The following is a 22,663-nucleotide window of genomic DNA, read 5'->3' as shown; positions in this document are numbered from 1 at the left end:
AAAAAAAAAAAAAAAAAAAAAAAAAAAAAAAAAAAAGTTGGATCTAACTCACATGCCATAACCTCCATCCCTTCAAAGTGTGCATTCCGGTGGCTTTTAGCATATTCACAGAGTGTGCAACCATCAGCAAAATCAATTTTAAAACATCTTCCTTGTCCCCCATGTCCCTTAGTTGTCACTCCCCACCCCTCCCTCCCTCGAGCCCCCGGCACCCGTACGAATCCGCTTTCTGTCTCTACGGATTTGCCTATTCTGGACATTTCATAGGGATGGAATTATTCAATTATGTGGCCATTTGGCACTGGCTTCCCTCTCTCAGCATGTTTTCAAGGTTCATCCATGTTGTAGCATGTTGTAGCATGAATCAGTACTTCATTCCTTTTTTTTTGTTTTTTGTTTTTGTTTTTGTTTTGCGGTACGCGGGCATCTCACTGTTGCGGCCTCTCCCGCTGCGGAGCACAGGCTCCAGATGTGCAGGCTCAGCGGCCATGGCTCACAGGCCCAGCCGCTCCGCGGCATGTGGGATCCTCCCGGACCGGGGCACGAACCCGTGTCCCCTGCATCGGCAGGCGGACTCTCAACCACTGCGCCACCAGGGAAGCCCTTCATTCCTTTTTTTAATGGTCAAATAACATTCCGTTGTATGGACAGGGCACATTTGTTTATCCATTCATCAGCTGATGGACAACTTTGGCACTATTATGAATAATTCTTTTTATAATCATATTTATTTATATTTTTTACTTTATTGATGTACAGTTGATTTACAATGTTGTGTTAATTACTGCTGTACAGCAAAGTGATTCAGTTACACATATATATACTTTCCTTTTTTTAAAATATTCTTTTCCATATGGTTTATCATAGGATATTGAATATAGTTCTCTGTGCTCTACACTAGAACCTTGCTGCTTATCCATTCTATATATAAAAGCTCACATGTGCTAACCCCAGCCTCCCATTGCATTCCTCCCCCAACCCCCTCCCCCTTGGCAACGACCAGTCTGTTCCCTATGTCCATGAGTCTGTTTCTGTTTCTTTCTTTCTTTCTTTTAATAGTTATTTATTTACTTGGCTGCTCCGGATCTTAGTTGCGGCATGCGGGATCTAGTTCCCTGACCAGGGATCGAACCCGGGCCCCCTGCATTGGGAGCATGGAGTCTTAACCACTGGACCACCAGGGAAGTCCCTGTTTCCCAGGGAAGTCCCAGGGAAGTCCCTGTTTCATAGATAGGTTCATTTGTGTCATATTTTAGGTTCCACATATAAGTGATATCATATGGTATTTGTCTTTCTCTTTCTGACTTACTTTACTTAGTATGATAATCGCTAGTTGAATTCCCTCCTTATCCCCTATAATCTTTTTTTTCTCTTAAATTCTAGTTTGTCTGATGCTAATACAGCTACAACTGAGCAGAAGCTAAGACCAAGGAGCCTAATCTGTCTTTTATGATGAACAAGAATAATGACTTGGACCTAGTTTAAGGAAACTTTTACTTTTGGTTTACAAATAACTAGATCAAAGGATTTACATAGGATATTGATTCGGGGGGGAGGTGGCTCTTGGTTGCCCACTTATGTCTCAAGAGATACGCCCAAAGTTTGATGGTCTTAAATGGAGTAAGATGTATGAGAAGTGTAGAATCATGGTCTCACTTCAGTATCAAAAACAATCAACACTACATACACAGCAGAACTTCAACCCATCAGGGAGCATAGTCCCCAGCCTGATACCTGGGCTCTTTCTGAGTCAGCACTGGGCAATCTCTTCCTATCTGCTCTTATGCTGCAAGGCCCAGGCATTTTCCATTTATGTTACCTTGAGGGATCTCCAAGGCAAGCCTGATCATTGGCTGCCACAATGCGTTTGTTTGTTCTTCATATTTGCTTGGTATATTTTTCTTTTCCTTTATTTTGAGTCTTCTTGGATTTTGTTTTAGGTCCACCTCTCAGAGATAGAATGTAACAGGATTGTATTTTTTAAATTTATTTATATTTTTTATTTGCCCAAACTCAAAATCCTTGTCAACTGAGAGGTGAATTTAACCCATTCACATTTACTATTAGTACTGCTCTGTCTGGACTTGTACCTATCTACTTTACTTTTTATTCTTTTATCTCCTATCCTGCCTTTTGTTGGATTGTTGAAATTGGAGTTCTATTATTTTAATGATTTGGAATTTATATATTCTGTTTGTAGTCTTCTACACTCTGTATGTTCTTCAACATATCAATTCAACTTACATTTTTCTCATTTTGTTGTTTATTTCTTCCTAGTGAGAAAAGAAACTTAGCATGCTTTTGCTTCCCCTCGCTCCATCCAAAATGATACTGACTGTGGTTTTCACTCCAGATTTTTATTGATTTTTTTTTAATGACTAACACGTATTTAGACTCAACTTTCTGTGCTTTCATTGATCACAAAAAGTTAACTTTTCTTGTTTTTTCTTATGAAGCAATTTCTCTAAAAATTCTTTCATAAAGTATTGGTGAGTGAAAAACCAAGTTTATATCTGAAAATTTCATTTTTCTCTCATGCTTGAATGAGAGAGTAGTTGCTTGGAGAATTTTAAATTTCAAAATTATTCCCTCATCAAAATGAAGACTTAAGATCTGTACATTTTAGTGTATGTAAATTATACCTTAATAAAATTTAAAAACTCTCTGAACCTTGAAGATATTATTCCATTGTCTTTCAACATCCAGTATAGTTGAGGAAAAGTCTACTGTTAATCTGATTCACATTCTTTGTATGTGATCTAGTTTTTTCCTCCTTGGGTCTTCTCTTTACCCCCAATGCTCTGAAATTTCATCAGTATGTGTGAAGATGAAGGTTTTCTGGGTTTTTTTCCATGTATTCTGTTTGGCAACTAGCATGCTTTCTCAGTATGAAGAGTCATGTCTTTCCTCAATATAAATTTTCCTTTCTTCTTTGAGTATTCTCTTTCCTCCATTTTCTCTATTTTCCCCTGAAATTTTGGATATTTGAATTTCTGCATCTATTCTCTTTTATTTCATATATTTCATCTCTTTGTAACTTTGCAGTCCATTCTGTTTGCTTCCAGATCATGAATTATTTTTCAGCTATAATCTTTCTGCTGTTCAGTCCATCTAATAAGTTTTTATTTCAATGATTTAGTTTTTTGTTTCCAAGGTACCTAGATTTTTTTTTTTGTACCTAGATTTTTTGATGCAATATCTTTTTGCATCTAATTATATTTGTCTTAAAGCCCAGGTCTGTCTGCTCTATTAACTGTGTATTTTTTTTCAGGTATGAAGTCCTCTTTTTGCTGAGTTGGATGTCTTTTCCCCCATGATGTTAGCTTTCCTCAAATACTTGGCTTTTCTTGGGTGTCATCTCCCCTGGCACTGAGATTCCTGGTTAGCCTGGGTGCCTTGCTTGCAAAGAATAGAATATTCAGCTGTGAATTACACCGCATCTGCCTAAAGTGATAATGAGAAATGGAATGTATGTACTGCTGGACAAGATGAGTCAACAATTAGCTTTCTGGGGCTTCCCTGGTGGCACAGTGGTTAAGAATGTGCCTGCCAATGCAGGAGACACAGGTTCGAGCCCCGGTACGGGAAGATCCCACGTGCTGCGGAGCAACTAAGTCCGTGCACCACAACTACTGAGCCTGTGCTCTAGAGTCGGTGAGCCACAACTACTGAAGCCCACGAGCCAAAACTACTGAAGCCTGCACACCTACAGCCTGTGCTCCGCAACAAGAGAAGCCACCGCAATGAGAAGCCCACGCACAGCAACAAAGAGTAGCTCCCTCTCACCGCAACTAGAGAAAGCCCGCGCACAGCAACGAAGACCCAACGCAGCCAAAGATAGATAGATAGATAAATAGATAAATACATACATTTTATTTTAAAAAATTAGCTTTCCAGATATAGAGGCTTCTGTTGCCTTACGGAACTTTCAGTATCTGGGGCTTTGCCTTAATTCTTTGACCCAGACATCCAGCCCAACTACTCCTGCCCATGGTCAGACACACTGTGGCTCACTGCCTGCCTGAGATAAACATTCCTGGCTGTCCTTGTTTGCCTCAACTGGTATCACGGTTTCAGGCAGCTGCAATGTTAAACAACTGAAGCTGATGATGTTTGACAAATGCCCTGGGAATAGGGGTTTTCCCATGGAGAGGGTTCCAAGTTGGGTTAAGTAATGACAACACCCTATAAATGAAGACTTTCCAGGGAAGTGTAGTACAGGCCAAACAGTGATGATGCTCTGGTGGTAGAGCTTTCTGAGGAGTTCCCAACACAACCTGTCCCCTCTGGTGGCTGCAAGGCTGCTGGTTTTTAAGGCTACCATGGAGCTGAGGTTAGAGGGATGGGAGCAGGCCAGGTTAAACCACCACAAACCCCACTGCTCTTACCGAAATTGAGTAAATTCTCTTCGATAAACCTTGTTAGCCTTTGGTTAACATCCAGAGCTCTGGAAACGTTGAATTTTATAATCTTGCCAATATTTCTGTTGCTTTTATGGAGAAAAGCCTTTACAGAAGTCCTTATGCCACCACTCCAGAAGTCCCCTCTCTGGTTATATCATTTCAAAGGCTTCGCTAGGTGTTAACTAATAAGGAGGCATTCGCTGGAAGTAGGATTAAAGTGCTACCCTCGCCTTGGAGGTATTTGGGTTTTAAAAAAAAAAAAAAGACACTTCAGGCTTCCCTGGTGGCGCAGTGGTTGAGAATCTGCCTGTCAATGCAGGGGACACAGGTTCGAGCCCTGGTCTGGGAAGATCCCACATGCCACGGAGCAACTAGGCCCGTGAGCCACAACTACTGAGCCTGCGCGTCTGGAGCTTGTGCTCCGCAACAAGAGAGGCCGCGACAGTGAGAGGCCCGCGCACCGCGAAGAGGAGTGGCCCCCGCTCGCCGCAACTGGAGAAAGCCCTCGCACAGAAACGAAGACCCAACACAGCCAAATATAAATAAATAAAATTAAAAAAAAAAAGACACTTAAAAGATGAAAAAAGTTGTCTTTTTTCAGGAATCATTCCAAAATACTGGGGTGATGTGGGGGCCGCCGGGACCACCCCCCAGACCCCGACCGCCAGCCCAGTGATCTGTTGGCTGCTTCTCCTGGGAGATGCCTTTTCCAGGGAAAGGAAGCTGCCGTATTTTGAGTACTTCCTCTAAGCTACAAGTTTCATTCATTCACTATCCTCACAACGTACCAGCAAAGAAAATTATCTTAGTTCCACTTTACAGATGAAGAAACTGAGGCTCACGTGACAAAGGTTAGAACACTCAAGGGTGGCAGAGAGGAGATCCCACTCCAGAGTGAAAGCTATTCTGGGGTCACCTAACCCAAAGTCTTGACCCTCTGGCTGGCCATGGTGCAGGGATGCCGTTTGTGGAGGTGCCCATCATCATGATCTTGGGCACAAGAGGTTCAAACTCCCTATTAGCTCTCTCCCTCACCAGTCATGAAGCAGGAACCAGAGCAAAGTAACAGGTATGGCTTGTCCTCCTCCATCCCCCGCCACAAACACCGGCTGACGAGGGGGTCCCCAGGTCACCTCCTCCCTTCACTCAAGAGCCAGAGCCTCCAGGAAGTCCTCACAAGTCAAGGGTGGCAAGGGCAGAGCCCGGTTGTAGCTGTAGGACTATCCCCTTCACATGCTCAGCAACACAGAGTCCAGAGTCCACAGGCCTGAGGGTCCAGACCCCACCTAGTCCACTGCAAGCCCAGGATGTCTCTTTGGAGAAGAGGAAGGCATGTCCCCACGCCCCTGCATCCTGACCAGTCCCCAGCCCTACTCACTCCCACTGACTGCAACAGAGGGGACATACACATTACAAAATCATTCATAAAAGACAAACTTTATTTTGATATCTCAGAAACTGGCAAGGAAAGAAGCCCAATGGTAACAGCGCACTCTCACATGCTCACTCATCTTCAGATGCACGATCTCACTGGGACCTCACAACCGCCCTGCAAGGAAGGCGGGGCAGGTGGCTGCTGATCGCCTTTACAGAGGACTTGTTACAGTGACCCAGCTTCCATACAGACTGTCAACATTCTACCAGGCGGACAGAGGCCAAGACGGCAGAGTAGAAAGACCCTGAGCTCATCCCCTCTCACGAGCACACCAAAATCACAACTATATACAGAACAACCATTGATGAAAAAGCCCAGACCTACCAGAAAAGATCTTCTACAACTAAAGACATAAAGAAGGAGCCATACTGAGATGGGTAGGAGGGGCAGACTCACCATATAATCAAGTCCCATGCCCTTGGGTGGGCAACCCACAAGCTGGAGAGGAACTGCAAAGGTTCCTCTCACAGGAGTGAGAGCTCTGAGCCTGATGTCAAGATCCCCAGCCTGAGGGTCGGGCACCGAGAAGACAAGCCCCCAGTACATTTGGCTTTGAAGGCCAGCAGGGCTTAGTTTCCAGAGTCCCAAAGGACGGGGGGAAACAGGGACCTCGCTCTTAAAGGGTGCATGCAAAATCCCACCCACGCTGGGACCCAGGGCAGAAGCAGTAATGTAATAGGAGCCTGGGCCAGACCTACCTGCTGGTCTCGGAGAGTCTCCTGGAAAGGCGGGGGCAGGGGGGCGGCTGTGGCTCACCCTGGGGACATAGACACTGACAGCAGATATTTTGGGGCATTCATTCTACCGCGTGAACACTGCTGCCGGTGGCTGCCATCTTGGCTCACTTACAGGCCAACACAAGCTTCGGGACACCTTGGACTCCATACCCAACTGTGTCAGGGACCAGCCCTTTCCCTCACCCCACCGGCAATCTGACACCAGCTCCAGGATCCCTGGGCTCTGCAGCCAGACTCCAGGACCCAGCTCTGCCTGCCAGTAGTCTAGCACCAACCCTAGAACCTGGCTTCATCCACCAGTGGGCAGGCAACAACCCCAGAGTCTTCTGGACGCTAACTCTGCCCACCAGTGAGCCAACACTAGCCCCAGGGCACCCTGGAGCTCCTCAGCCAGCTGCCGCATGACCAAGCCTTGCTAACCAGCAGCCAGCAGCGTGCACACAGGGCAGGGCCAACCAAGCCTGTACCAGACTGCTCACGTAGTCAGCCTACCACAATGGAAGGACCCACACAGCCCTCTTAGGGGGAACCCCTAAAACATATAGCTTGGGTGATGAGAGGGGAGGAAGTACACCGCTGGGACACACAGGACGTCTCCTACAGGAGGCCACTTCTCCAAGGTCGAGAAATGTAACTAACCTACCACATACATAAAAATACAAATAGCACTTTAGACAAAGTGAGGCACCAGAAGAACACGTCCCAGACGAAGGAACAAAATAAAACCCCAAGAAGAAGAACTAAGTAAAATGGAGAGAGGCAACCTACTGAAGAAAAAGTTCAGAGCGGCGATCGTAAAGACGATCAAAACCCTCGGGAGAAAAATGGATGCGCAGAACAAGCAGTTAGGGGTTTTCAACAAAGAGTTAGAAAATATAAAGAACCAAACAGAGACAAAGAATACAACAACTGAAAAGAAAAATACACTAGAAGGAATCAACAGCAGACCAAATGATACAGAGGAACAGGTCAGTGAGTTGGAAGACAGAGTACTGGAAACCACTGCCACTGAACAGAAAAAAGAAAAAAGAATGAAAAGAAATTAGGATAGTTTAAGAGCCCTCTAGGACAACATCAAATGCACTAATATTCACATTATATGGGCCTCAGAAGCGGAAGAGAGAAAGGGGCTGAAAACATATTTGAAAACACAATAGGTGAAAAATTCCCTAACCTGGGAAAGGAAACAGTCACTCAAGTCTAGGACACACAGGGAGTTCCATACAGGATTAACCCAAAGAGGAACATAACCAAGACACACTGTAGTTAAAATGACAAAAATTAAAGACAGAGAATATTAAAAGCAGCAAGGGCAAAGCAACAAATAACATACAGGGAAATCCCATAAGGCTATCAGCTGATATTTCAACAGAAACTCTGCAGGCCAGAAGGAGTGACAGGATACACTTAAAGTAATGAAAGAGAAAAACCTACAACCAAGAGTACTCTACCCAGCAAGGCTCTCGTTCAGATTCAATGGAGACATCAAAAGCTTTACAGACAAGCAAAAGCTAAAAGAGTTCAACACCACCAAACCAGCTCTACAACAAATGTTAAAGGAACTTCTCTAGGTTAAAAAGAAAAGGCCACAACTAGCAACAAGGAAATTATGAAATGAGGAAGCTCACTGGTAAAGGCAAACATACAGTAAAGGTAGGAAATCATCCACACACAAAGCTAGTAGGGAGGTTAGAAGACAAAAGTAGTAAAATCATCTCTATCCACATAAGTAGTTAAGGGATACACAAAATAATTATATGCAAAATGCAACATCAGAAACAGTCATTGTGAGGGGAAGAGAGTACAAATGCAGGGTTTTTTAAATGCATTTCTTTTTTTTTTTTTTAATTGGGGTATAGCTGTTTTACAATGCTTTGTTAGTTTCTACTCTACAGTGAAGTGGAGTTATCTGTGCTATACAGCAGGTTCTCATTAGTTATCTATTTTATACATATTAGTGTATATATGTCAATCCCAATCTCCTAATTCATCCCACCTCCCCTTCCCCCCCTTGGTGTCCATACGTTTGTTCTCTATGTCTGCTAAAATGTATTTCAAATTAAGCAATCAGCAACTTGAAACAACCATATATATACATATATATGTATGTGTATATATATATATATATATATGTATGTATGTATGGACTCATGGTAACCACAAACCAAAAATCATGGTAACCACAAACCAAAAATCTATAACAGATATACACACAAAAAAGAAAAAGGAATCCAAACATAACACTAAAGATAGTCATCAAATATCAAGAGAACAAAACAAGAAGAAAGGAAGAAAAAAGACCTACAAAAACAAACCCAAAACAATTAACAAAATGGCAATAAGAACACATATTGATAATTACCTTAAATGTAAATGGACTAAATTTACAACCAAAAGACATAGAGTAGCTGAGGGATACAAAAACAAGACCCATATGTGCTGCCTTACAAGAGACTTATTTCAGATACAGAGACACACACAGACTGAAAAGATACATGCACCCCAATGTTCACAGCAGCCTTATTTACAATTGTCAAGATATGGAAGCAACCTAAGTGTCCATTAACAGACGAATGGATAAAGAAGTTATGGTATACATATACAATGGAATACTACTCGGCCATAAAAAAGAATGGTATTTTGCCATTTGCAGCAAAATGGATGTACTTGGAGGACATAATGCTAAGTGAAATAAGTCAGACAGAGAAAGACAAATACTGTATGATTTCATTTATATATGGAATCTAAAAAAATACAACAAATTAGTTAATATAACAAAAAAGCAGACTCACAGATATAGAGAACAAACTAGTGGTTACCAGTAGGGAGAGGGAACAGGGAGGGGCAATTTAGGGGTAGAGGATTAAGAGGTATAAACTATTAGGTACAAAATAAGCTACAAGGATATACTGTACAACAGGGGGAAGACAACCAATAGTTCTATAATAACTATAAATGGAGTATAACATTTAAAAATTGTGAATCTCTACATTGTACATCTATAACTTATTAATACTGTATAACAACTATACTTCAATTTAAAAAAATAAATAAATAAACAAAATTCCACCCAGATGCTCCCTGCATCTGGTCCAGGCTCCTCAATACCCCGGGGTGGGCAGGGCTTCACCAGACACGCGCAGGTACCTTAACTTCCTTAGCCATAAAACCAGGGATCAGGCTGCCCCCTCTCTACACAAAGGCCCTTCTCACTGGCACATGTGGGTTCCTGGGACTCCAGTGTACCGGGGATTGCTAGGTTCATGGTGGCTGAACCAGGTGACCTGCCAAAACCCTTGGCAGGCAAAAATGAACGTGGAGCTAGGCAGAGGGGTGAGAACCCCGCTGGCCTATTGCTGAGCCACTTTCTCCAGCCAGACGCCCACCAGGGAGGTAGTTCCGGTATGGGCAGAAAGGGGCACCTCCTTGGTCCACTGGTCCCCTCCTGCTGAGGAGGGGGAAGAGCCATTGCGGCCCTGACTCCATCTCTCCGCCACACCTGTCGCTAACCAGCCTTTCTGACTCTTCTCCAGAAAGTGGGCAGAGCTGCACCTCGTCCCTTGGCAGGGGCCGGGCTCAGAGCTGAGCACCTACACCAGGGCCCAGAGCAGGAGGGTCCCAAGCTGCAGCCACCGCCTCAATCTCCCAGCGACACACGGGGCATTTGGCCGTGTCCCTGAAGACCCGCCAGGCACAGCAGCTGCAGAAGTGTGTGTGGCCGCAGGGGACAAGGCAGGTGTTGGCAGCCTGGTGGAAGCAGATGGCACACTCCTCTCCTGCTGTGGCTGGGAAAGGGGACAACAGAGGTCAGGGGCGCTTGGGGGCAAGGGGTGGGCAGCCCACTCATGATATAACCACGGGACAGAGAACTCTGCAGTCGGATTCTGAAGAATATTACCTTGTAAGAAAATGTAATCAAGTGAAAAAGGTTGGGACGAAAACCATAAGGTACAAACATACATATAATAAGATTCCACTTTAGAAAAAAGGAAAACAAAGCACAAATAACTCCCCATATATAAGTCCACAAAATACTGGGAGGAAATCCACGTAACAGGTAATGCGAGGTTTGGGAGGTGTTTTTTTGTTTTTGTTTTACTTCCTTCTTTATCCTTTAATACGTATTTTATTTCTGTTTGGCAAATTACTATGAACGTGGATTGCTTTTTTAAAAGCAGACGGACAAAATAACATCTGTTCATGAATGTGCTCCAGTAACTTGTGAAGTTAGCCAATGTTCTAGAAGGCAGAGCTGTTAAATTGCTTTTAGGTTTCCAGGGGCGGAGCCAAATCTTTCTGGCCTAAAGCCCGTGGGAGACTTGATAGGACTTGGAAAGACTTAACTGAGTTCCCAGGGCTGGGGCCTCCCCCAGCTCCCCTAGTGCTGGAGTCCTGGGGAGTCCCTGGGGCTCGGGGAAGCCACTCACCTTTGGACTCAGGCAGAGCCTCATCACTGAGGACCCACGGCATGGCTGGGGTCGGGGCGCTGACTGTAGGATCTAAGGCAGAAAGGGAAAGTCAGGGCCTGGGGAAAGCAAAGTCAGAGTGTCCTCGTTCCCTCCCACCTCCCCAGCCCCTGCCCCTAAACCAAAGTGTCCATCCCCTTTCTTTTCTGGGGTGCAATGCTGGAGCTCCAAGCTGGTCACCCAGCCCTGTGTGGCCGCCCCTTTCCCAGTTGAACCCAGCAGAGGATTTGTAGAACTGCAGGTTCCTCCTGCTAATCCACCCTTCCTTTAGACAGCTCCCCTCTGCCCTACTTCCGCTGCTTGAGCGGAGACCTTCTGCATTATTCACGGTCCCCAACCCAGATGTGCTTCAAAATCCCCCAGGAGGGAAAACAGGTGCTTGGGGCTCCACTCCAGACCTACCAATTCAGGGGCTCCAGAGGTGAGGCTCCAGCAGCTGTGACAAGCAGTGGGAAAAGCAAACGCGCGGGGGTGTCTGGAAAGCTTGTGCAGGCCCATGGAACACCAGCCCAGAATGCCAGAATTTCTTTTTATGAGTGTTCCTGTATCTCCTCCCTCTCCTGAAATCCTCTCTCCTTTCAGGTGGTCCTTGTTTCCCCACCCAGTGCCTGAACATCTCACCTTTGCCCCCCAGGCTGCCTTCCTGCTCTGCTCTAACTCTCACACTTATGTTCCCTTTGTTGCCACCCCTGTCTCAGCAAACTCCTACTTAGACTGCAAAGCCTAGCCCCCAAATTTCTTCCTTTGTGAAAGAGATCAGCCCTCTAACAGATGTTTGGGGTGCTGAGCACGTCTTCTCATTCTTCAGAGATGAGGCTGCCCTCCCTATGACTAGGTCTTGTCCCCATGTCATACCCTGACATGAGCTGATGGAAAAACTGGCTGCATATGAATGAAACAACAGTTCTCCCCGCGGCTCTGGATGCAGGTGAAGTACCGCCCGAGCCTCCACCTCCTCCCGCCCAGGGGAGGAGCCTGGGTCCCCACCCGTGGCCTCACCCAGCAGTTCGATGGCCTTGGTGGTCCCGTACACGTCCATCACGGCCCAGAGCGGGGCGCCCATGAGCACGTCCTTACGCAGCAGGAGCCGGGGGCCCGCGTTTACCTGGGCGAAGAGCCGGCCCAGGCGGTTCACCCAGAAGCGCACCACGTCCCCGGTGAGCCCGCAGCCATCGGGCAGCATGGCCGCCCACGTCGGGCTCTGCTGCTCCAGGTCCGGGCACACGAAGGGGGGTAGGCCGGACGCGGTCACCCGCTCGGGGTCCAGGCGCGTGAAGCCCACGCGGAGGCCGCCAACCCAGCCGCACTCGTGACACAGCACGCGCAGCTCCACGCGCTCTCCGGGCCTCACCGGCCGCTGGCTGAACACGATGCCGTCACGGAATGTGGCGCGCCTGCGCGCGGTGCTCCGCTGCGCGTCCAGACGCACCTGCGCGCCCACGGCCTCGGCGTGGAAACGGAGCGCCTCTCGGGGCATCTCGGCGTCTGCGGGGGCGGGAGGTGTCAGTGCGGGGCGGGGCGGGCCGGACCCACGGGCTGCAAAGGCCATCACAGCACACACACCCGCTCCCAGGGGAGGGGGCGTTTCCACCAGCCCTCGCTCCCCGGTGCCACTGTGCCCGCTCTTCCCCCCCACCTCTCCCCACCCCCACCCCCCACCTCTCCCCACCCCGACATTAGAACCAGTGAGGAGCCTGCTTTGCCTATCAGGGATCTTAGTTCCCTCGTGAATCTCCCCAAGCCTCAGTTCCCCTCCCGTAGGGAATGTTGTAAAAATTAAAGGAACCGCAGTTCCTTTAATGGCAGCACCGGCTCTGGATACCTGGTAATGGCTCTTATTGCCGTTAACTAGAAAGAGCAGGTTTTAGAACGGTAGACAGAATATGACCCTGGTTTTGGCACATACACCTATACGTTTACTATATACATGTATATCTCATCTGTTTCTGGAAACAGCCTGAAAGGAACTGGACTGACATGCTGTGTGTGTGGTCGTCTCTGGTGCTGTGTTTTCCTCTCTGCTTGTGTGACTTTCTGATTTTCCCACAGAGAACCCGCGTGACTTGTGAAGCCCATGGACCCCAAAGAGGGTGACTTTCTTGTCCTGGGAGAGAAGGTGCCTGGCAACTCCCAATCCGGTGAGGGGGCAAAGCCTGCAGAGGGGGAGTCCCAGGTCAGCCCCTCAGAATCGTGGGCTGGGCCCAGCCAAGTCCTGGGTAGGCTTTGAAATCACGGGATTTCCTGACCTGACTCCACTTGGCAGCCGGGAAGGTTAAGTTCCTTGCTGGGCAGCTCTTTCTCTCAGCCCCAGAGGCCTGGAGGAAGCTGGCAGAGCTTTCTGCCCCCAGAACGGCTCTTATCTCCATAGGCCTTATCTCTCTCTCCCCATCCCCTCCTCCTCCCCTCCTGGCCCTGCTCTTTCTGGGTTGGAAGAGGGAAATAGAAAATTAAAAGAGGTGAATTCAGTCAAAACTTGAGCCAGGCAGTGGTTAAGAATCCGCCTGCCAATGCAGGGGACACAGGTTCGAGCCCTGGTCCGGGAAGATCCCACATGCCGCGGAGCAACTAAGCCCGTGTGCCACAACTACTGAGCCTGCACTCTAGAGCCCGCGAGCCACAACTACTGAGGCCACATACCACAATTACTGAAGCCTGTGCACCTAGAGCCCGTGCTCCGCAACAAGAGAAGCCACTGCAATGAGAAGCCCGCGCACCACAACAAAGAGTAGCCCCCGCTCACTGCAACTAGAGAAAACCCGCGCACAGCAATGAGGACCCGATGCAGCCAAAAAAAAAAAACACTTGAGCCAGACCCCAGCCCCAAGGAGCAAGGCCCCTCCCTCCCAGCCCTCCTCTCTGACACCCACATGCCTGCAAGTTTCCAGCCCAGCACAAGGAGGGGAGGCTCCTGGTCAGGCACAAGGGACACCCTTAAGGTCACAGTGAATCCATCCCTGACCTCCAAAGGCCAAAGACAAGCCTGGCATGGTTCCCTCACCCAACGTGTGAGGGAAAAGCGCTCACCCTGGCTTGGGGGGCCTCTGAACCCACCCTACTATCCAAGCTCACCCCTCCCTCAGCCTCACCCATGCCCCTGCCCACGCCACCACCCCTTCCTGGAATGCCCTGGTCTCTCCCTCCCTTCCCAAAGGGTTGGCCCACCAACCCTTGCTCCTCCAGGCTGTGCACCAGCAAGGGAGGCCCAGAGAAGGCACAGATGGTGACCAGAAGCCAGAGTTGAGGGTCCTGACATCAGGTGGATCTGTCCTTGCATCCACTCAAGTTGCTGGGGCAGCCAGGAGACCCTGTGGAGGGCAGTGAGGACCGACACCCGGATTCTAGCCGCGGCTCTGCTGTGAACCTAGGCAGGTCACTGCCCCTCTGGGTTTGGTCCCTCATCCACAGTGGGAATGATGTGCCCGACAGCCCAGGCCTGGAGTCTCCAGGCACTTGTCTGGGGATCCTGAACGTGAGGACTTCAGTGCCCACCTGGACAGGCATCGGGCTGGGAGCGGGGGGCAGGTGGGGGTCCTGATGTAATCAGCCGTAACCCACCCTGGAGGGTGGGGGCCACCCCCCTCACTTGGCTGGGTCACCGCCCAACCCTGAGGTCGGGACTGGAGGGGAGCCCTGGAGTGGGCTCGGTGTGGGTGGTGAGCAGGACCCTCAGCCTCTCCACACACCACCGCATCCAACCTGCCACCACGCGGCAAGGCCTGACAGCGGTGAGCAGCAAGGGCAGAGCTGGGCTTCAAACAGGGATCACCTCAGCCTCACCCAGTGCAGCCCCTGCAGGGAAAGGGGCCCACCCTCGGGTCGGGGCGACGGGAGACCCATCAGGCCCCACTCGTGGCCCGAGACAGTACCCAGTGGAGATGACCCTGTCCTGGCCGACAGCTGACTCCCCTCCCTCGGCAAGGGGTCAGTGGATGGAGTCCCCCCCAATCCCCCGCACAGCTGCCGTGGACAGGGGCTGACGCAGGCAGGATTGGCTCTGGGGACAGTGGGATGGGGCATGGGGGGAAGCAGAGGAGCCAGGGAAATCGGCCTGTGGGAGCTATGTCCTCATGTCACCAAGTAGATGAGGGAGGCTGAGAGGACACAAGTGCTGCACAGGACACCAGAGGCCAGTGGACTGTGCTCCCTTCTCCCAGCTGCACAGGCCGAGGTTGAGTGGCACTGACAGCCACCCTTGTCCTGCCGGCCGGGCAGAGAGCCTGCAAGACTGCCTCCGCCTGCGCGGCCCCTTCCTCTGCTTTGCATGGGGCTCTGCGCCTGAGTTTGGAGTTGGCTCTGGGTGGCGTCTCCTTCCACTGGGCAGGCTGGCAGGGCTCCTCCCATTCTTTGACCCAGGCTACCCAGTCTCCCCCCGCCCCCCGCTCCTGGGCCGGGGAGAGGCAGAGGTGGGTACAGGCCAAGTGTGGCTCTCCAAGTAGGCCTGTCCCCAGCCGGCTGGGCAGGGGGTTCTGAGCTCCTCATGCCCGTAGGTGGCTGTTCTTCTCATCAGCCGCATTTTCAGGCAGCATCCTGAGGCTCCAGAAGCTGCGTGGCCCATGGAGGACCCTCCCCAGTCACGCCGCCTGACTCCTTCACTCCCCCACCGTGCACTGGGCTTGGCAACGAGGACTCCCTGGGCTGCTGGGGCGCAGGGAGCACAGTCATGGCCTCTGGATGTCCCACCCGCTGGACAGGTAGACTCCAATCCGAGAATCTTCGCAGCAAGGCTCTTGGAATCTAAGTGACCTGGGGTCAGGCCCCCATGCAGTGAGGACCTCCCTGGGTCTTCATTGTCATCACCGCCCCTCCAGCCATCCAGCCTCTCCTGGCACCGGGCACCCACTAAGTGCCTTCCAGTCTCCCCACCACCCCACAGAGAAGCACTCTAAGGAAACGGAGCACGGGGAGATGTTTGTGCAGCCAGAAGTGAGGGATCCCGGGCCACACCCCTGCGCTGCCCCCTTCGTGGCACCATCATCGCCTGGAATCCAAACAGTTGCCACTGCAGCAGCAGCATCGGTGTCTCCTGCCGCCTGGGAGGGAGCGGAGCCCAGGCTCTGGAAGCAGGAATGCGCAGGCTGGCTCTCTGCTGGTAAAAGACCCGGTTCTCCATCTCCTGCCCCGCACACTACGGGAACGCTGTGGCCTCAGGTGAGGCTGGCAGAGAACCACGGTGCCTGGTGACCTTGTGGTTCGTGCTTCTGGCAGCTCTGTAACCGGCAAGGCCTGTTGCTTGGCCCCCCAGCCTGCGGGTGAGGAAACTGAGGTCCCAGGGAGAAGTGACTCACCCAAGGTCCCACAGGTCCATGGGGCAGAGCTGGGACCCCTGGTCTTCCACCAGGCCCCCTACACTGTACCCTGTTCCCACCCCAGCCACTCTTCACTCTGCACAACAGGATCTGAAGGCAAATGGGTCATGTGGGTCGTCGCATCACTGCAGGGATTCTGGACCCGAGTCACTCAGCCTCTCTTGGATTCTTGCAAGGAAAGGAAGTTCGCTACCTCGCTGCCTCCTAATAGCTCACTACCTAGGTCAGCCCAGCCTGTATCAGAAACTCCTCCTGAGCGATATTTACACTGATTCTACCTCTGCCTCCCGAGACTCCTTCCCCAGCAATAACACAGAGCACCCCCTCTGCTTCCTGCACTCCTGGTCCAGGGACCAAGCGCGGGGCTCCCACTTACCAGCCTGGGAGCAGATCTGAGCCCCCATCAGCCTGGGGTCCTCGGACACTGGTGCCTGGGTCTGAAGAAGGCCAGTGGACAGGTCTCCAAAGGATTCAGCAGGTCCCCTTGTCATGGGCCAGGATCATATTACACTGTTGATGATTAATTAGAGATTGCAGTCACAGGTTGCCATGTCCAGGGAGATTCCTGATGACTTCCTCTGGCTTGCAACAGGCCTGCTGCAGCTGGCTGGCCTGGAGGAAGCGGACACTGAGGAGGTGGCCTGGGTAGGATTTGGGTAGATTTCTCTCTTACTTTTGGCCAGTTGCCCTCAACCCGGCTGTGCATTATAATTGCCTGAGTCACGTTAATAAGTACCTGTCCCCAGACCTGCCCCCAGAGACCTTGATCCCAGTGGCCTGGGGTGGGTCCCAGCACCGGCATTTCTAAAAAGCACCCCAGGGACTTCCCTGGTGGTCCAGTGGTTAAGACTCCGTGCTCCCACTGCAGGAGACACGGGTTCGATCCCTGGTCAGGGAACTAAGAAGCCGTGCAGCGTGGCCAAAAAATAAAAACTAAACTAAAATAAAAAACAAACTAATAAGAATAAAAGCACCACAGATGATTCTAATGTACAGCCGGGGTAGCAATGATTCACTGCTACTGACCCCAGCATACAGGAGGCGCTTAATCAGTGTTGGTGAAGTGGACCGAATTGAATTAGCTGCATTCCAGCTAATTCCAACCTGCGAAGTTGCCCCAGACCCGGGTCTCCGGCCGAGAGGAGAGGGCCCAGCAAAACGGAAAGGGAGAGGTGTCTATCGCTCCTCAGCTTTGCTGGAGCTGGAATTCCACTTCCCAGAATCCCCCACAAAACGCAGAGAGTCCCGCAGGAGGTCACGCCCAAGGCCTTGCTCCCAGGGTGTTAGAGGTAGAAAAGAGGTCAGAGATTTTCTGCCCCTTCCGTGAGAGAAACTGAGGCTGGTGACGGGAAAGTGGCTTTTGCTCTAACAGAGCGCTTCTCAGACTGCAAGGTGCACGTGAACCTAGCGCGGGGAACTTATTCAGATGAAGATTGATTCAGAAGCTCTGGGGCACCTGTGGGATTCTGCTTCTCAAACAAGGTGGTTCTGCAGACCCCACTTTAGGTGACAAGCCCTAGGTTAGTTTGGAGGCATGCGGGTACCCTGGCCCTCGACCTCCAGGCTAAGGCCCTCCCAAGACCCTCAGTAGAGCCCCCTCAGTAGTGTTTGTTAAATGAAGTCCAGTGCTGTATTAACTTGCTAATCCTCATGGCACCTTCTTGAAAAGGTTCTATTTATTGTAGTCATTCTCATTTTATAAATGGGGAAACTGAGGCACAAAGAGGTGAAGCAACTTGTCCACAAATACAAGTGACAGGCCAGGGCGTGGCCCAGGCTGTTTGGCTGGAGAGCAGGTGCCCTACCCGCCATGATGTACCGCCTCCACCATCCTCTTTCAGGCCACGGCTCCTCTGGGCATTTTAACATCTTCCCGTTCAACTGACACTAGTAGGGATAGTTGCTGACTGGTTGCCCGAGTGTGAGGCAGAGGCCATCCCACGATGGAGACTGCACCCTACTCTCCCTTCCAGGCCACCCACCTGGCCGCAAGGCCTCTGCAAACATTTGTTCCTGGAAGGCAATGACTGGCCCTCCAAGAGAAGGGCAGTCTCTGAGGCGCTCCCTGCTGGCTGTAGCAGGTACTGCAGGAGGTGCGAGCCCGTGAGCCCTCAGAAATAGGATGGGCGCCCCCAGGACCAGAGGTCAGAGGGGCTGAGGCTTCTGAGACCTCTGCCCCTCTTCCCCCCACCTTGAAGGTCCCCACAGTCCCTCCCTCCCCACCCAGGGTCCCCTCACTAGCAGTCAACCCTCAGTTTGCCCAGACCCCCATCATTACAAAGGCCTGTCCCACAGGTCATCTCCTAAGATGCCTCAAGTGCTCTGAGAAGCTTCTGGACAGCTGCTTCAGCCTCCACCACACAGCCGAGGAAGCTGAGCTCTTGCCCAGGGTTCACGCCAGCCTGCAGTCAAGCGGAAGTGGGAAGCCAGTGCGAATCCAGACCAACCTGGGACCCCGCTAGGCAGCCCAGCCCCTGGTGTCTCCTGAGGCCCCTTGCCTGTGCTCAACTGTTCTCCATCAAGCCGAAATTTCGGACGGCAGGGGGCTGCCAGGCCTGGAGACCAGCCCCTAGAACAATCAGGGCCGTGTGCACAGGAGGCAGTCAGCAAGGATTTGTCAGTGCCAAACAGTGCAGTGTTGCAGTTTCTTTAAAAATTGTCCATCAGCTTACCTAACAACCCAGCAATTCCACTCCTGGGTGAATACCTGACTCTGATTTTGAGTGAGCTGATGAATGGTCCTGCATCCACACTCCCTTGGAAAAACCTCCGCCCTGGAAGCCAGAGGGCTTGGCTAGCACTGCCACCTGGTGGAGAGAAATGGAACTGACCGTGGATCTAATGCCCTGGAAGGAAATGGTTGGGACCGCAGTGGCTCCCAAATGTGTCCCCCCGCAGTGGCTCTCTCTGCCCACTCGCTTCCTGCCAGTGAGCCCCCTAGCACTTCCGGGGGTCAATCAAATCCTCTTGGTCAATAGCTGGACCCGACCCAGAGGTCCAGAGGTCAGAGAGGGAGGCTAGGGTGTGCCCACAAAGTAGCCAGCCCCGAGTTAGGTCTGTGTTCTTACGTCCACACACTTCTGCCCCGTGCAGATCTTCCTGGGCCCTGAATTTGCTACAGCTTCCACTGCCCTGGGCCCCCTGGCTCCTGCCGTGCCGGCACTAGAGCACCCTCCACCCTGTGAGTGTGAAGCCCGCCGGAGAGGGGAGCCGGCGTGGGGACGGGGGAGAGGAGGCACCGCTGCGAGGCCAGTGTGGCAGCTCAGAGATGAGGGAAAGGGGGAGGGGAGAGGCATGCCCTCTCCCCTTTTGGTTTCCTGTTTTCCTTCTCCCTGTGCCTACCTTGGGGCTGATAGGAGGACTGAAGTGTGAGTGCTTAGCACAGGCACAGGAACTGTCAGTAGATATCAGCTCTTACCATTAAAGGAGCAGTAAGGGCCTCCTCTTACTGAAGGGGACATCAGTGCCTTTCCTGGGGCCTTGCGAGTGCCCTACGGTCTTCCTGCTGCGGGGCAGGGTACCCAGAGCCCCATGTGAGCTCGCTGGGGAGTGAGTCACCAGCACTGTGCATCTCCAGGGCCCTGAGGACCTCTGACCCAGCAGCCCCTGGCTCGGCCAAACCTCCCAGGCAGGAGCCCCAGCAGCCCAGGCTGGTGGATCGGGAAGGGAGATATGTATGTGCCAGGACACAGCCGAGCAGGAGGGTGAGGGCCAGCCGTGCGCCCCACAGACATGACTCTAAGGAGACCCAGCCCCATTTTGGAAAATAAAAAAAACATAACAATTGCTGGCGCAGAGGGAGAAAGTCCAGCCAGCCATCATGAGCAGAGCAGTGGCCCACATACGTTTGCACGAGCCCAGCGTACAGCATGGGCAACGTCCAGCCAGGAAAAAAGGCCCAGCTTGGAGTCTGAGTGGACAGGACCCCACCGCTCAGCCCAGAAATCCCCCCTTCCATTTAGAAGACCAACCTAGCCCTTAACCCCAAAATGATCTCAGACAGAACTTTGGAGAAACTAACATGTCAGGGACAAGCACAGGAATAAAGGCCCTCAAAGGACACAGAGAGGGACGTCAGAGACACGGGAGGTGCAAGGAGCGTGACATCCCGAAGCTAAGGATGGGCGAGGGGAAGGAGCAGGAGGCTGCCAAGCTCACCCCAGGTGTCCGGCGGGATGGCAGCTGGGAAGAGGCCATGGGTTTGTCGGGAAGGAGGTGAGTGGTTGGAGAGGAAGGGTGGAGGCAGAAGCCAGGGGCAGCTGCTGGAGACATGGGTTCGTATGTGTACCTGTATCTGATAGGCTGTGAGGGCAGCTGCCCGTGACAGAGGCTCAAAATTGCTCAAGACTGAGGTTCATTTCCTTCCAAGTCCAAGTCTGGAGGGTGGGGACTCCGCTCTATGAAGTCATCATACCGGCCAGGCCACTTCCAACTTTTGCTTATCCTCCCTGGGGTCCTGCTCTCTCCACGTGGCCCAGAGTGCTTGCCCCATAGCCATGGGCCAGCAGCAGGAGGAAGGGGCCCAGGTAGGGCACAGCCAGGAAGGTTCACACAACCCCTCTTACTTCAGCTCACCTCCCACTGGCCACATCCAGCTACAGGGACTAGGAATATAGCCTTTATTCTGGAAAGTTCTGTGCCCATCTAGGAATGGGAGCCAGCCATTATCCTAGGAGAGAAGGAGAGAATGGATATTGGAGGGGGGGGAGCAATCACAGGGTGCAGGGAAAAGGGGGTGGCAGCTAGGGGGAGGGGTGAAGGGAAGAGAGAGCTTTGAGCATGGAACACCTGCGAGCAAGGGTGCAGAGATGGGACCCCAGAGGTCTGGCACCAGAGTGGTCTCCGGCCTATTCTACCTCCCTAGGGGCCTCTCCACCCTCCCCTTGAGCTTTCAGACGCAGGATAAGAACTGACCCATTCCCCCCTCCCCGGGTATGAAGGGGTTAACAGCAGGGTGTCTCTGCCCTCGCTGGGCTGTGCACCCATTGACTTCTGCCGCCTCTCTCAGCTTCCCATTATGTGTGAAAACATGCACGAGGGAAGGAAGACAGGTCCTCGAATTCTGTCTTGTGGGTCTAGCTCATCCTGAGGGTTGATTTTGAGGGCGGGGTGGGGGGCTTTTTGGTAACAACTGCAGACAAGTGCTCCGGGCATCACCCTGCACTTCATTCTCTCCATCTGTGAGAGGACGCGCATCCCTTGTGTGTGCGGCCTTACCAGGAACTTCGTTAACTCAATGAGTCCTTCGGTGGGACAGTCAGCAGACCTTCCCAGGGTCCTGTGCTAAGTACACAGGATAGCTTAGTGCCATCACAGAGCTGGGTCTCTGCCACCACTGGCCGTGTGACCTGGGTGCGTTTCAGATGGGGAAACTGAGGCTCAAGCTTGAGTAGCTAGTAGAGGTTACACCGGAACTGATTCCAAACTTCTCCACCCCTTTAATAATTCTAAAATAAAGATAGCTAGTCACCTGAGTAAATGTCCCAAAGGCGTTTGAAAAATGTGCCGAAGTTCAGTACAGGGAGGGACTTCCCTGGTGGTCCAATGGTTAGGACTCTGCGCTTCCACTGCAGGGGGCCCGGGTTCCATCCCTGGTCAGGGAACTAAGACCCTGCATGCTGCACGGTGCGGCCAAAAGGAAAAAAAAAAAAAAAAACCAAAAGAATGATGCTTTCAAAAGTAGAAATGTGTACAATAAATTCTACTATCAAGTGAAATATTAAAAAAAAAAAAAAAAAGCTCAGTACATGTTCTTGGCACCATGTATATTTTTAAACACATTTCCTTGTTCTCAGGTCTGTTCCGGAGAGATGAGATGGCTAAACCTTAGGCTTCTGGATAAGCAAGGTGTTGCCTCTGCGGATGGAGCCTGTGTTTGTGGGGCCCATCTGTGAGCTCCCCCAGGCCTCACCCAGTGGGCTGTGCTACTCAGAGCGGAGGTAAAACTCCTGAGCCCTCTCTTTAGGTCCAGAAAGGAACCCAGTGCCTCCCCTCAAAGACTCCAGGGACCCCAGGGAGAGGTTAACAAAGTACCCTCCCCCTCCCCCCAGTTCTTGCCCATTGCCTCCTTCTGCCGAATCCTCCTCTCCTGTCTCCTTCCCTGTGGAGGTTTCCTTCCCTGTAGCCCAGCACACCCCAGATACGCTCTTTTTCTTTGATTTTACTCAGGTACCACTGACCCAGGCATTTGTGAGCGACTTGAAGGTAGCAGTCACCGGGTGCGTGATGGGGGAGTGGGGATTTACAGTGCTGCCTGGCTCAGACAACAAAGTTAAACCAAAGCCCAATCAAACAGTATTTTCACGGTCCTGTTTCT

At 51.2% G+C, this 22,663-nt stretch overlaps 1 protein-coding gene across 2 annotated transcripts in view; it reads right to left on the bottom strand.

Annotated features, from left to right (window-relative positions):
- NEURL3 (neuralized E3 ubiquitin protein ligase 3) overlaps window positions 1–12,589 on the bottom strand; it is a 79,215-nt gene extending 66,626 nt beyond the window's left edge. The window contains exons 1-3 of one of the 2 annotated variants that reach the window (XM_027128963.1): window positions 12,041–12,588; window positions 11,003–11,074; window positions 9,395–10,360 (exon numbers count right to left, since the gene is read on the bottom strand). In XM_027128963.1, coding sequence (XP_026984764.1) covers window positions 10,152–10,360; window positions 11,003–11,074; window positions 12,041–12,518 — 759 coding nt within the window. In that variant the 5' untranslated portion in view covers window positions 12,519–12,588 and the 3' untranslated portion in view covers window positions 9,395–10,151. Of the gene's footprint in view, window positions 1–9,394; window positions 10,361–11,002; window positions 11,075–12,040 lie in introns of those variants that run through there. The other variant, XM_027128964.1, reaches the window with a different exon arrangement.
- Window positions 12,590–22,663: the final 10,074 nt, after the last annotated feature.

Source organism: Aethalodelphis obliquidens, unplaced genomic scaffold (assembly GCF_003676395.1).
Source record: "Aethalodelphis obliquidens isolate GAN/ISIS:26980383/991018 unplaced genomic scaffold, ASM367639v1 scaffold35, whole genome shotgun sequence".
Lineage (NCBI taxonomy): Eukaryota > Metazoa > Chordata > Mammalia > Artiodactyla > Delphinidae > Aethalodelphis > Aethalodelphis obliquidens.
This window is presented reverse-complemented; position numbering and strand designations above follow the sequence as displayed.